Raw genomic sequence first — 14,873 nt, 5'->3', positions numbered from 1 at the left:
CACTGAGACCTTTACATAGAACCATGCAAAGTCTGACAACTACATTGGTGAATTCCCCTATCTGTAAGTGTCAGTGATTTACTTACATCATGGAATTGCAATCCACTCTGGAATGTGTGCAATCTCTAGAGTTTTAAGAAATCATAAGGTACTATCAGGAGTGATGTAACCTTGGAGATATCGGACTCTAATTTTTTTGAACCATTCTCATCTGATTCCAGAACTGAGGTCTAACCTGGTCAGCACCTTAACACAATTATGAATGTAATTCTGCAGGGATATTACAATTACGAAGTGAGTTCTTATCAGGGCCTTCTCATCCTTAACCCATAATCATTCCACTTTGAGGAGGTCACAGTTTCTGAAGACGAGCAAAACTAGTGATGCCTACCATTACTTGGATATGTAACCCTCCTGAGGGAGGTAACAAGCCCAGGAGCCCCGAAGGAAAGATAGCAGGATTATTAAAAGACCCACATCATACATTGTCACCAAGGGGAGACACTGGAAAACGAATGCCTGCAAAACCGGGAAGTCCTCCAATCTCCGCCCCCAAACCTGGGGAGTCATCCAGCCCCTCCCCCAAATCCAGGGAGTTCTCCAGCCCCACCTCCTGGCCCAGGGAGTCCTCCAGACTCGCCAATTAGCCTGGGGAATCTTCCAAGCCCATGACTCCTGCCCAGCAAGTCCTCCAGCTCCGCCCACCCCCAGAAAGTCCTCAAACTCCACTGTCCAGTCAGGAAAGTCCTCTAGCCCCACCCCAGGCCAAGAAAGTCCTCCAGCCCTTCCCCCTAGTCTGGAAAGTCCTCCGGCCCTGCCCCCCAACCCAGGAAGTCCTCCAGCCTCACCCCTTGGTGTTGGAGTTTCATTTAAACCTATAACCAAATGTACTCTTATGGCGAATGCTGTATAGTTTGGTATCACCATATAGTATCGTTCTGGTATGAAAGTTCAAGGAAGTTCTGTTCACAACACTTATGATGGGGCAATGGGTGAGGAACTTGAAAATTTTAACTGAATTGTTCTTTAGCCACCACTGATGGATTTCCCAAGCAGACTTAGTTGGAATCAGAAAATCCATAGGCTCTGGCTCATGTCTGTATCCTCTTTGGTATCCTCTCTTATCCTCATAACCTTCCTCAGACAGTCAAGTTATGCAGAAAATGACTATAATTGTATCGAGCTTTGTGGCCTGCCCAGAAGCACCCCTTCTCGGACTCCTAGAAAATGTTGGATTGACCGATTGAGCTGAGCAGACCAGTTGAGTGTTCTGTTCAGCTCCAAGCACAGTTACATGACTTGTTCTGTTTTCTCTGCGATACTGTCCTGGATAGTACGTTGGTGTCATCAGCCAAGGATCACAAGCTGCCTTTGGTTGCCTTGGATATATCCACCTATTGACAAACCACTTGGAAGTAACATCAAAATACTATGGATGCTAGAAATCTGAAATAAAAACAGAAACTGCTTCAAATGCTCAGCAGGTGAGGCAGCATTGTGGAGAGAAACAGTTAAGATTTCAGGTTGATGACATTTCGTCAAGACACTGATGAACTCAATTCTGATGAAAATTCAATAACCTGAAATGTTAACTTTGTTTTTCTCTCCTGCTATGAACCTGCTGAATATTTCCCGCATTTTCCATTTCTGTTTTAAACCTTGAAATAAGAATGGGCCTGGTGTGTACTGATGTAGAGTGATACATAGTGGCAGCATCCAGGGTACCTAGCATCCATCAACATGACCCAGTCCTAATGAAACCTGTGTGTTAATAAATGCAATGCTTTCCTTTTCACATAAGCTATTGGAATGAGTTCATGTAGGTGGAATCTGTCACTTTTTGTTGAATTTAAAGTGAATTTATTAGTCACAAGTAAGGTTTACATTAACACTGCAATGAAGTTACTGTGAAATTCTCCTGTTTGCCACACTCCGGTGCCTGTTCGGATCAGTGCACCTAACCAGCATGCCTTTCAGACTGTGGGAGGACCCGGAGGAAACTCATGCAGACACGGGGAGAACGTGCAAACTCCACACAGTGACCCAAGCCGGGAATCGAACTTTGGTCTCTGGCGTTGTGAGGCAGCAGTGCTTGCCACTGTGCCACCCAGTTTTTGATGTTTGTGGGAGTTTCCTGTGCTTCATTTGCAACAATTGCTGTTTTAATTGGTTTTGGGACATCCTGACATCATGAAAGATGCTAAATAAATAGTTGGCTTTCTTTTTCCCCCTTTCAGTTCATGTTTGTCTCCCTTTGGACAAGTTATGAAGTCAAACGATGTCCTTTCACATGCTGGGTATAGCAGTGCTCCTTGTGTACAGGCTATAAGGCAAGCAGATCTGGTGAAGACCTCTGCCATTGGTTTCCTCTCTTGTACACCCATTCCATGCATATCCGTCAGAGAACTGACAACACTCTCTGCCTTCACTTCCCCCCCCACCACCCACCATGTATTAAAAAGAGTTGACTCTGCTCTCGTGCTCAGCATGGGATGGGGTTGTCTAGTGGTATTGTCACTGGGCCAGTAATCCAGAGACCTAGGGTCATGTTGTTCTAATCCCATCACGCCAGATGGTGAAATTTGAATTCAATAAAAAAAGAATTCTGGAATTAAATATCAAATGATGACCATCAAACCGTTGTCGATTGTCGTAAAAACCCATCTGTCCTTTTGGGGAAGAAAATCTGCCATCCTTACCTGGTCTGGCCTATATGTGACTCCAGGCCCTAAGCAATGTGGTGGTTGACTCTTAAATGGTCTCTGAAAATGGCCTAGCAAGCCACTCAGTTCAAGGGCAACTAGGGATGGGCAATAAATACTGGCCCAGCCAGCGACGCCCACACCCCCTGAACAAATTTTTTAAAATTGCAACATTTTTCTGACTATTTGTGTTTTATTTTGATAGATGCAAGAAAGATTTGCAGACAGGACTGCCCACCTGGAGATGGAGAAGAAAGTAAGTACAAGATCTCCAAATTAATTCTGGGATGGGTGTCGAGCACAAATAATTCTGGGAATGGGCACAGGGTGATGGATAATATTGGCAATTAGTCATTCTGTGAACAATACAAGAGTTAACGGTTGTGTTAAGAATGACAATAGAGAAATAAAAGCAAAATATTATGAATGCTGGAAATCTAAAATTGAAACAAAATGCTGGAAATACTCTGCAGGTCAGGTAGCATCTGTGGAGAGAGTGAAACATTTCAGGTCGATGATCTTTCATCATAACTATTCTATGAGAATAGAGAATGTTGACTGTGAGTTAGTTTCCAATCCATGTTAGAAACGAAACTGAAACAGCTGTATAAATACTGTGGCCACAGGTGCAGAGGTTGGGAATTCTGCAGTGAGTAACTTACTTTTTGACTCCCCAAAGCCTGTCCACTATCTAGTCAAGAGTGTGGCGGAATACCCACCACTTGCCTGAATGAGTGCAACTCCAACAACACTCAAGAAGCCATCCAGGGCAAAGCAGCCCGTTTGATCAGCAATCTTTCCACCACCTTACACATTCACTCTCTCCTCCACCACCTCCAAGATGCACTACAGCAACTCACCAAGACTCCTTCGACAGCACCTTCCAAACCTGCGATTCTACCACATAAAAGGGCAAAGATGGCAGCCATTTGGGAACACCACCAGTTGCATATTCCACACCAAGTTACACACCATCTTTCATTATATCTCCATTCCTTCATTGCAGCCAGGTCAAAACCCTGGAACTCCCTCCCCAACAGCACTATGGGTGCACCTACACCACATGGTCTGCAGTAGTTCAGGAAGGTGATTCACTATCACATTCTCAAGGACAATTAGGAATGGACAATAATTTCTCACTTTGCTAGTGACACTCACATCCCAAGAATGAATGAAAAAGGACAGGCAGGCCGAAAGAGCCTCTGCTGAAGAATTTTAGATTAAAAAGATAATGGGATATGCCATTTTATATTGAGACAGGCTAAGAAGTTGCTTATTGACTGCAGTCTCTGGGGAAACATCAAAGTTGCCTCATTCGCCATTTTAATTCCTGAGGAGCTTTTCTTAAACGTTGGTGAATTCACAACTTTTAAATTCTTCAAAACTTTTTCTGTGAAGAGAAATGGTTAAAAGGTTCTGAAACCAGCATTATGGTCGAGGAATTTGAAGGAAAGGACAGGGAGGAGGTGGATGTTTTTTAGATTCGCAAATTATAATGAATGGTGTACCTCATTCTTCATATACCTAAATGATTTGGACATGGGAATAATCTATAAAATTACTCTAAATGAGGAAACCTAGCAAAAGACAATGAAAAATGCAGAAGGGCACAGATAGGTGAAAAGGTAGGTCATAAGTGCAGTTCAGCGAAGAGAAATGTGAAGCAGAGCATTTTGAGAGAATAAGTATATCATGATTGGTAATGTTCTGAGAGTGGAGAAATAAAGTGGTGTAGGTCTTTAAAGGCAGTATGGGTCTGGAGTCACATGTAGGCCAGACCAGGCAAGAATGGCAGATTTCCTTCCCTGAAACTAGCTTTTCATTTCCAGATTTATTAATTGAATTTAAATTCCGCCAGCTGCCATGATAGGATATGAACCCATGTCCCCAGAGGTTTAGCATGGGCCTCTGGATTACTAATGCAATGGCATCACCGCTACGCCACTGTCTCCCTGTAGTTTATACATTGAGGATCTAAACACCAAAGTGAGGGATTGATGTTGAATTTGTACAAGGAATTGAGTACGGCCACAGTTAAGTGTAATGTGTGCAGTTCTGGGCATCCTGTTCTGGAAAGAAATTGTAGAAAAGGAGCATCAAAGATTCGCCACAATAATAGTCAAAAGAGGTGTTTTGATGTAAAGAGGGAGTGGAAGATATCTCGGTGGAAACCCTGTTGGGTGTTCAAGATGATCGACGTTTTTGAGAGGGCAAACCAGGATAGTTCTTTTTCATTGGTTGGTACAGGTGGGTTTAGATTAAGGATTATCAATAGACGAATGAAGGGAGATGTTAGAAATATGCAGTACTGACTGCGGGCGGCTGCCAAGACAGAAACTGGGGGCAATTTGGAGGGAAATTGGATAAGTATTTGAAAGAAATATATAAATGTTATAGGCAGAAGAATGGCAGTCGAATAGATAATTCCAATTGAAGAACTGGCATCACACAAAGATGCAATGAGCTTGAAGAGCTTTTATTTCTACAATGCTGCATACTGATTCTATGCTATTCATGCCTCTGTATTGATTCAGACTTCTCTTAACAGGAGCAGAAGGCTTTAGAAAGAAGAATTTCGGAACTTGAGGAAGAATTAAAGGTTTGAGGCTTTTTTTCCTGTCGCATGTTTACTCTGAAACAAAGAAGCCCTGTTAATGTTCAATACCCTAAATATTTTAACCTCAATTCAGGTCTTAACAGATTTGCGAGCTGACAATCAGAGACTGAAAGACGAGAATGGCGCATTGATTCGTGTCATCAGCAAACTCTCCAAGTAACTGGCCTTCACTTCAACACTTGCACAAAGCTTTCTGGAGTGATGGGATGTACTGCCACTGGTCTTCATGCCTAGACGCTTGCCTCACTCTCTCTATCTGGAGGGTATGCTAATCAAGCCACGCCTATTGCTGTTACAGTAGCACCTGGACAACTGCCCCTGGGTGGTTTGGAAAGGCATGTTCATTGAACTGCGTAAGCCTTGCTCGTAACCAGTACCTCTATAGACAAGCAGTTGAGGAACAGCACTGCTGTGAGGAATGGTTATAATGGGAGCCCATGATGACTACAACTCAGCACACAAGGCCGTTCTTCATTCACATGACTTTGGTGATGAGGGCACTTTGCTCCACCCTTGTGGTTCGTTGAAAAAAATGGATGCTTCACTGGTCTGTTGGAGAGACGGAGCAAGCCAGTTCGCTTGGCAGACTCTTCATCTTGGGTTGGTTTAGAAGGGAACAGAACACATCCTAATGCCATTTTTTTTTAATGACTCCAGTATTCTTTTGATCATCTGCCAAAATGACATGTAGCAAAAGCCTCATCAATTCCTACATAGCACACGCCACTTAAGATTCCCACTTTACAGGCTGTTTTGCAGGCTGTTTTATCAGAACATTGAACTGAAAAAAGGCGGTTAAGACCTCACACTCTTGCCTGGCATCCTTTGCCTCCCAAAAATGCGATGCACGTAGATTCATGACCCAGTCTGCAAAGAATTTAGCCGGTTCTTAGCATTGCTGCATTCAAGAGGGGCGGTAAAGAAAGAGAAAGACAGCTATAGAGGATTACTGTTCAACATGAGGGGATAGAACGCAGGCACTGATAACATATGCAGTGAGGTATAGTTAAAAATAGCTGGAACATCAGAGTCATTGTTTAGATTTTGGTATGTGGGTGTTAGCTAACACTGGCTTGTCTGAGCAGCAACTGCTGAAGGAATCATCCTAACATGGAGAGATTGTGAAGCATGTCGCACTGTCATTGCAGATAGGCAGAGTTGCTGCTGCTGCTTGTTAAGACTGGCTAATTTTTGAGGGGGAGGTAGAAAGAGTTAAAAGCTGTACGTATGGTGTACAGGCAGAGTTTTCTCACTGAGCTCAGCTTGCAAACTCTGCGGGTTAGAATTGCACTTATTTTTTTCTGCCTCCCGTCAGCAGTATTTTTTGGTGTCTGATCTCTTCCCCCGTTCTAATGTAACTGCCCCCTCCTTCCCCCATTTTAAAATCTCTTTTCTGCCCCTCTCTTGCCAAAATTAAATCTTCTCAGGTCTTTCCTGTACCCAAAAAAAAAGCAATTGTATACAATCAGCACTTTCCACTTTCCTTGCCAAGGGGAAAGAAAATAGTAGTATGAGCAATATAAACATAGCTGTCAGAATGTAAAGTGCTGCAATACCAAAGAAGTATCTATGTTTACAATGAGGGGGTATGTCTTACAGATCCTCTTAGAATACAGCCGACCGTTACTGGTGCTGACATAAAAACCCTGACTTGTGGTGCTTTTTTCAAACAAATCTTTAGATCATTACGGCTAGTAAGATAGATGAGCTTTCTATAGCACCTTTCCACTTTCCTCGAGAACAGCTGAAAATACAATGATTATTGTTGAAGGCACAGGAAGATCCCAAAAGCATTAAGCAGAGAATTGACCAGCTAATCTGCTTATAGTGTTAGTGAGGAAAGAACAATTGATCAGGGCACCAGAAAGGAGTAGTACCCTGCTCCTCTTTGACAAGTACCGTGGGATCTTAATCTTCGCCAGACCGAGTGGAATGAGCAACTATGTGCTTGATTGAACCTCTCGCTCTGAGCATGGCTCCTTGACAGTGCAGCACTCCGCCACTACTGCACAAGACTGGCAGCCTATATTCTCCAGGGCTAGACCTCAAAATCTTCTGTCTCAGACAACGCTCTCAATTGAGCCAAGCTGATACTTGAGAAGTAGAACAAAGCGAGACACTTTTCTTTAAATACATAAATATCTGTGATAGGAGTTTAGTGGTCTGTTATCCAAATTGATGGCTTGCTTACACAGGCTGAGTTTCTGCAATACTAGGCCTCACTTTTGCTAGAGGTTTCAACCTAACTGGTACGGTGATTTGATTAGAATGGTCATGAATTCCAGTCAAAAGATTGACATTGAAATCTGGTCAAGGATATAATTGTCTAAATTCTTCCTTTTGAAGATGTGTAGACCATAGGTTGCATCATTGTTTAAACCCCAGCCAAACTACGTAGCCAACAGACCATTTTAGTAGGTTAGTGCAGGCGTTCCTGAGAACAAATATTTAGACCCCTGCTGTTATGTTCTGCACTTTAGAAACCAGAAAGCACTCACTGACATTCCCTTCAGTTGAACATGATCTTCCCTCGTCTATCTGACATGAGTATCCAAGCAAGCCCTCACTATTACGCTGAGGAACCTCGGTGCAAAATAGCATGGTAACCATTCTATGCAACTTAGTGACCAAGCATACCCTGGCACTTCTGTGAACTTCTGTCTTTTGGCTAAGTGTCCCAGGAAATTAGATTGCTGCCTCTTGATTTCTGAGGATCAAGCTTGGATTACAAACTGAGGACAAGACTGGACATCGCTGCCTTAATGTAACAGCTATGCATTTGCACCACCTGTTTATCCACAGCACTCCCACTTTGAGGGCTTCCCCACAGTTTCCTATGATGACTCCTCATCCTTTGTTCAGTCATTGGCTGCTGTCTTCTCACAGTAAGCTGGAAAACTCGTGGATTGGAATTTTCCAGTCCCCTCCCGCCCCATTGGAATCTCCGTTCATATTGGCCGGACCGGAAGATCTTGCTGGCGTGAAGGGATGGAAAATTCCAGCTATAGTCTTTCTACACGGTGTGTGATCAGCTGGTAGATGTCAGCAGCCAAGAGCTGGCTTAGCTTGGCTGAGAGATCCCACCATTCAAGAGGTGCTTGGGTTCGGGGAAATGTTCTTAATTTGCCTTCTGTTTGCTGAGTACAGCAAACTTTTATTTTCCCCCCACAGTATATCATTTTTGTACACATGTTGCGATCAACAAGAGTTGAAACTGCCAGAATTTGTGAAGTTAGATTATTGAGGAGGCAGTTCATTAAAGAAAGAGCATATGATCATTGCATGGCACCTTTAGAGGTTGCAGAGAGGGGCACTGAATCATTTAGTATCATAGTCTTAATGAATCAGTGCAAAGGAACAAAGTGTGACTAAATTCCAGAGTTAGTTTTTGAAGGCCTCCGCAAAAGGGTCACATTAACTATGACCTTGCTAATCTTTTATTTATACAGCTGGGAAGATGACTGTCCTCATGTACTTGCCAAGTAACAGAATGAAACCATGCAAATTGGCACTATCTTAGTGAAAGTGCTGAGAGATTGAAATGTCCCAAGAATTGGATGGAAGTACTTTTTCCCCTGTCTATTCGGATTAGTCTGTGCATGTATAGCCCTTGGTGTTTACCTGTTTATAGCCATTTGCCTCATGAAGGTGGAGTGTAGATCCATACATTTAGGGAAGGGGAACAGGAATGGGGCAGGGACTTCCTTCACGCTGTGAGTACCTGATGGGTAAACACAGTATACACACTCCATCACTTGTGCAATAATGCTGTGTTTTATTTTTAATGCAATAATGTATAAGTTACTTTTCTATATGCTTGCCTACAAATTGCACAATGTCTTATTGTATAAAAGCCACAGATGTGTTTGAAACCAGTTCTATATATTTCACCTTCCTTTCAAATGTAAACTTTATATTCTTGTACATTTGTATGTTAATATTTAAAAGAAGATTGTTGCTCACCAATCCACGTCAACCAATGGTTAAAAGTCGATTTGCTGTTGGTAAATATGAAGCGAGACCAGCTTCGTCTGTAAAGTGTCGTGGTGACTTTCTCTCAGTTTTCTAGAGCTGTTTGGCTCTCGGACTTTACCATCAGATTGATCCTCACCATCAAACATGGCCTTCACTTTGACTCACCCTTCACTTTTGCACCCAGCCTTCACTCTTGGGCCTCTGAATTCTCACTCACAGTCCTTGTTAAGACACAGTGTTCACTGTCTCCACCTGCCCTCCCTCTCAGACCTGGATCTCAGTTTTGGATTGAAGCCCCCAGTCCTCAGTTTTAAACCTTAGCCCTCACTCTACCTCACACTTCGATATAAAAAAGAAATTTGAATTTCCAGTTAATGGCAGAAAGGATGACATGATAAGATTTCATGATTTAAGACTTTTACTGTAGCAAAAGGCTAAAACACTATTGATTATACACTATATAAGAAATGTGTACTTTAAACCGCAAAACAGCAAATTCCCTTTTTTTAGCACATCCAAAACTTCACATTGTCCTTTACACTGTCCTTTAAGTAGACATTCAATTTTACTGGAACCAGTCCAGAGATTCTTTCTCCAGCATGAGCTATATGAATCTCCTGCTTCATTTTAACTCCCGTGAATTTGGACTTCTCAATCCAAGCTTGAGCTCCCACCCACAACACAGCACCTTATTGACTAAAGCTACACTCCCTCTCCTGGATCCTGGCAGATCCTTGTCAGAGTTTTTAGGGATATCTTAGACCCTTCCCCTCTCAAAGACCATTTCCATGGCAAGCTGAATCACATGGGCCTTATATCCTTGTAGAAATACTGATTATCCTTGAGACCCCAACTCTCTCATCTTGGAAGTAAATGGACAGTGTTAAAGCGCAACTGTCTACAACCTGATATTCTCATCACTTCTGGGACTTGAGAGACTCAATTCATCAACTGTTAGTATGCAGGCTGCTGCCATTATCTCCAAGTGTAAACAGCTTACACCCTTTACTCAGTAAAACAATGTGGACTCCCTTTAATTTCTAACAATCAAACCACCCAGGCTTGCTGTCACATGGCCCCTTTCAGTTTACTTTCAATCAAAGAGATAGTCCAAACACACAACAATTGTCTAAACCTCATTACTGTAACATTGGGCATTGTCACTCTGAGATGGCTGATGTGGAAAATAGAAATGTCAGAAATATTTTGCGTGAGGGGGAGAAGGTTCATTCGGGTAGGTTGAGAGAGTTTATCCTGTGTTTGATCCGGGAATGCATTATATTGATACTGGGTGTAAAAGTGAAAATATATTCAGATCTCAGCACTGACATCCCTCATATTGATGAGCACAATATGCACCAAAAATAAAAATATATATTTTACAAAAAAATAAATAAGTGAAACAGACTTCTTATCCTATTGCCTGTCTTGTTGTTTCTAGTCCCTGTGTATATGTGAGTGTGTGTCAGTCCCAGTCTGCCCTGGGACCCCATTTGGAATCTTGGAAGTGTCTTTAGGTGCTTTGATTGAATCAGACTTGTGAGTTCTTCCAAAGACAGGTCTATTAGGTAGGACTGCGTTGTGGAATGATGTAGCATATTTTTAGGATATTTTAAAATGGTTTGTTGACTTAATAGTAGTATTTTATGGTGGGGTGGCATGAACACCCTCCCTATAAACCCAGATTTTAATCCAGTCGAGGTGGGATTTGTCTCTGGTCCCTGGCTGTAAGAGTCTGATGCCAAATGAGTTTGTGCTGTCTTGCTCCAGCTCCACGATAAGGCTGTTGAGTACACTGGTGTCCTTGCTGCGGCGTTAATTGTTAGACTCACGGAGAAACTGTAATGAGGTTAATTAAAAAATGAGGATGAGATTGTGCAAAAGAAAGACTTGCATTATATAGCGGCTTGCCATGATGCTCAGGAACGTGTGGAAGTGCCTCGCACAGCGAATTACTTTGAAATGAAGTTGTTGTTGGATATTTCTGGTCCATGCAGTAGATGGAGCAGCAAGTGATTGGGGTGGAGGTGCAGGGAAGTTTTCAGTCTACTGACCATCAGAAATGATTCATCAGGAAAATATCTTGTGATGCACCAGGTTCGAGTGACATGAGCATAGACAGCAATTGTGGCAGACTGGGACAACAACTAAACCTGATCCTGCCACTGCCCCTAGTGCTCATGGCTGTGAGCAATTGCCTCAACCTATAACCTTGAACTAACTGATCTGTAAATGCTACCTGGGACATGAGTAGTACAATGATGGCTACAATGCTCTGGGAAGTTGTGGATCACAATATTATCACAAAGTTGTTTTTCAGTGATGTCAATTATGTTTAGACAGTGGTGGGGTGGTTTCAACTTTGCTAGTATTAATATGGTGACTATCCTGTCCTGTTCATTTCAGTAGAAGAGCATTGAATTTGCAGAGAACAGGCCAATTTGGTTTGGAAATTAGTTAGGATGCAGAGATTTAATTTTTTCCAGTGCAATGCTTTGTCAAAATATTAATAGAATTTGCAAGCTTTGAAGTTCCTACTGGAAAGGTGGATTTTAATATGACATGATTTGATTGATGGTTCTAAAGGTTTTATGGTGAGGGAATATAGTCTTCACGCTGTTGGCCATTTCATTTATTCTACCTGTTTATTTTCCACATAAAATGGTGGATAGAGAATTCTGTGAAAACTGGCATATTCTAATTGAAAGATAGTTTGAAAAAAAACCCTCCAGTTTCAAGATTCTGGTAATGGTGTAGTGGTAATAATGTCCTGATAGTAACGGATGACATAAGGACAGTAGTAAGAAAGGATTATGTCTTAGAAAGATAAGGAAATAGAATCATTATGGGTGGAGATTAGGAATGCCAGTCGATGAAGGGAATAGTTTATAGGCCCCCTAACAATTGTTGTAAAAATTGTGGAGAACTTTAATGTTCACATGGAGAGGACAAATCAAATGGGCAATAGTGCTGTGGAAGATGAGTTTATAAAATGCTTCTGCAGCAGTTTCCAGCAACCAAAAGAGGATAAAGCTATTTTAGATTTTGTATTGTGCATTGAGGCAGGTTTAATTAGTACACTCATTGTAAAGATCTTCTGGGAAAAAGTAATAATACAATAAAATTCCATATTACGTTTGAAAGCAACAGAGTCCAGTCCCAAACAAGAATCTTTAAATGTAAAACAAAGCAAATTATTATGAGGGAAGAGCTGGCTACGGTTGATTGGGTAAATGAGCTAAAAGGTATGGTGATAAATAAAAAGTGAGAAACATGTAAAGAATACATTCGAATGAAAATCACAAACTCACCAAGAAAGATCCACCCTCTTATTAGGAACAGTATTAGATTAAAATTGTTTTAAAATGTTGCCAAGAATAATAGTGAGCCTGAGGATTGGAGAGTATTAGAAACCAGCAAAGAGCATCCATAAAGTTGAGAAAATGGAAAAGGCAGAATGAGAGTCAATTAGCCAGGCATATAAAAAACAGACTGCAAGAGCTTAGGAGGGTAAATATGTGGGGTTACGGGGATAGGACCTGGGTGGGATTGTTTTGCGTGTAGGCTTGATGGGCCAAATGGCCGCCTCCTGCATTGCTGATTCTATGATAAGAGCTTTTACAAGTATATAAACGAGGGGAATAGCTCAAATAAACATTGGTCCCTTAGACAAGGTCAAGGCACAATGGTTAGCACTCACAACGCCAGAGACCTGGGTTTGATTCCCAGCTTGGGTGACTGTAGAGTCTGGGTTTCCTCCGGGTGCTCCAGTTTCCTCCCGCAGTCTGAAAGGCGTGCCAGTTAGGTGCATTGGCCATGCTAAATTCTCCCTCAGCGTACCCGAACAGCCACTGGAGTGTGGCAACTAGGCGATTTTCACAGTAACTTCATTGCAGTGTTAATATAAGCCTACTTATGACATGAATAAATAAACTCTAACTTGGGGAATGAGGAAATGGCAAAGGTATCAAACAGATATTTTGGGAGGAATTTTAATTGTTAGTTGTTTTTCTTGACGATGGACCCAGGACTCTGCGCCATTCCACTGTTTTACTATTTCCTATTCCCTATATAATTCTATTAAAATGCTGGCAGCACACACAGGAAACACATCCAATCACATGATGGGGGATGATTTTCATTGAAAAAAAACCCATCAGCTGACAATGCAGCATCTACACGCAGGCTATAAAAGAGCCTCCTGGACAAAAAAGGGAGGCTCTGTATCATAGTCACAACATTGCTGCCAAACACGAGTGTCCGTCTTCCATAATGCCTTCCCTGATTAGCTTCCCCTTTGGATGCTGGGATTGAAGCCTCTTGTTGTTGACCAGTCGGATCCCTCTTTTGTCACATCCTCTCCACCTGCTCCTAAGGTTGAGGAGATATTGAGTGTGTGCGATTTAAAGGTATAGCAACAATTGAACACGGTGAAGAAGGTCGATATTGAGATGAGAATATGTGCGTCTCCATGCATTTCATCCATCAGGCTGATGAGCAGTAAGATTTTCAACTTCCATTGTCTCCAAATAAAACTGCACCCCACACACTTGATCTGCAATTCTGGCACAACGCTTGCTTTTGGAGACACAGTGAATATGGTTGTTATAAGGTTTGTACTCTAAGCTGTTAACTCTCCACTGTCCTAATGTCACCTTCACATTTGTTGCCATTACCCTTAACCCTTCCAGCTTCACTTTGCACCTTCCGTATACAACACTTCAATCTCTCCACAACTCTCCCCACCCCATTACCCTGGATCCTGCTACTGACCAATTGTACATGCCGGGTGGGATTCACCCAAAAAAATTCTAAGTGCCGAATTTGCATAAAAACTGGAGTAACTCCCGCTGGATTTTTTCAGTGGGACTTTCAAAATGAATCCCCTGCACTCTCTGCACTGCAGCGTGCACTAGTGTGAATATCATTAAAAATCAGTTGACGGGGCCCATTCCCGCTGGATAGGCCGGCGGTATAGCGCTGAGCAGGCCACTGCTTATGTGCCAATCTGTCAGAGTGGAGATCCACACGTGCAGTAGCCCCATGCTGCCGGCCTCCCGATCACTGGCCGTGCGACCCACTCCCCTCCTCCATGCCCTGATTGCTAGCCCCCCCCCAAACATGTCTGGGAAAGCCCCTCCCCCCGGACCGCTTCGATCTTCCTGCTCTCCCCCAACCGGCGGTCCCAATTAACCCCCACCCCCCACAGTCCTGACCCCCCAGCAGACTGACTCCCCTCACCTCGATGGCCAGCCCCGATTGCTAGCTTCCCTCCCTGGCGGCGACAGCATGACCTCCACTGATCTCCCTGCTCCCCCCAAGGCCCCCTCGCTCCTGCTCTGACCCTGTTCCCCCTTGGCGCTGCCTGATGCCTGGTGGGCATGGAGGTTCCCCCAGACATTGGTAATTTTCCCCTTGGGCAGTGTCAGGGGACCAGGCTGGCCCTGTCAAGCTAGCAATAGCCAGGGGGCACTCCCCTTACCTCGACCTCATGAGGGGGCCTCAATAGCCCCTCTTCACTCCAGCGGGGTCAGGCCGCCAGCTCCCTGCTTGTGGGGAGCTGTTGTAAACTCCCTTGG

The 14,873-nt window shown here is 43.1% G+C and overlaps 1 protein-coding gene across 9 annotated transcripts in view; it reads left to right on the top strand.

Moving 5' to 3' along the window:
• The window catches only part of LOC144498795 (protein phosphatase 1 regulatory subunit 12A-like), a 191,654-nt gene extending 180,948 nt beyond the window's left edge, over positions 1–10,706 (top strand). For all 9 annotated transcript variants that reach the window (XM_078220474.1, XM_078220480.1, XM_078220477.1 and 6 more), the window contains 3 exons: positions 2,908–2,958; positions 5,251–5,301; positions 5,393–10,706. In XM_078220474.1, coding sequence (XP_078076600.1) covers positions 2,908–2,958; positions 5,251–5,301; positions 5,393–5,479 — 189 coding nt within the window. In that variant the 3' untranslated portion in view covers positions 5,480–10,706. The remainder of the gene's footprint in view (positions 1–2,907; positions 2,959–5,250; positions 5,302–5,392) is intronic.
• Positions 10,707–14,873: the final 4,167 nt, after the last annotated feature.

Source organism: Mustelus asterias, chromosome 9, assembly GCF_964213995.1.
Source record: "Mustelus asterias chromosome 9, sMusAst1.hap1.1, whole genome shotgun sequence".
In the NCBI taxonomy this organism is placed as follows: Eukaryota; Metazoa; Chordata; class Chondrichthyes; order Carcharhiniformes; family Triakidae; genus Mustelus; species Mustelus asterias.
This window is presented reverse-complemented; position numbering and strand designations above follow the sequence as displayed.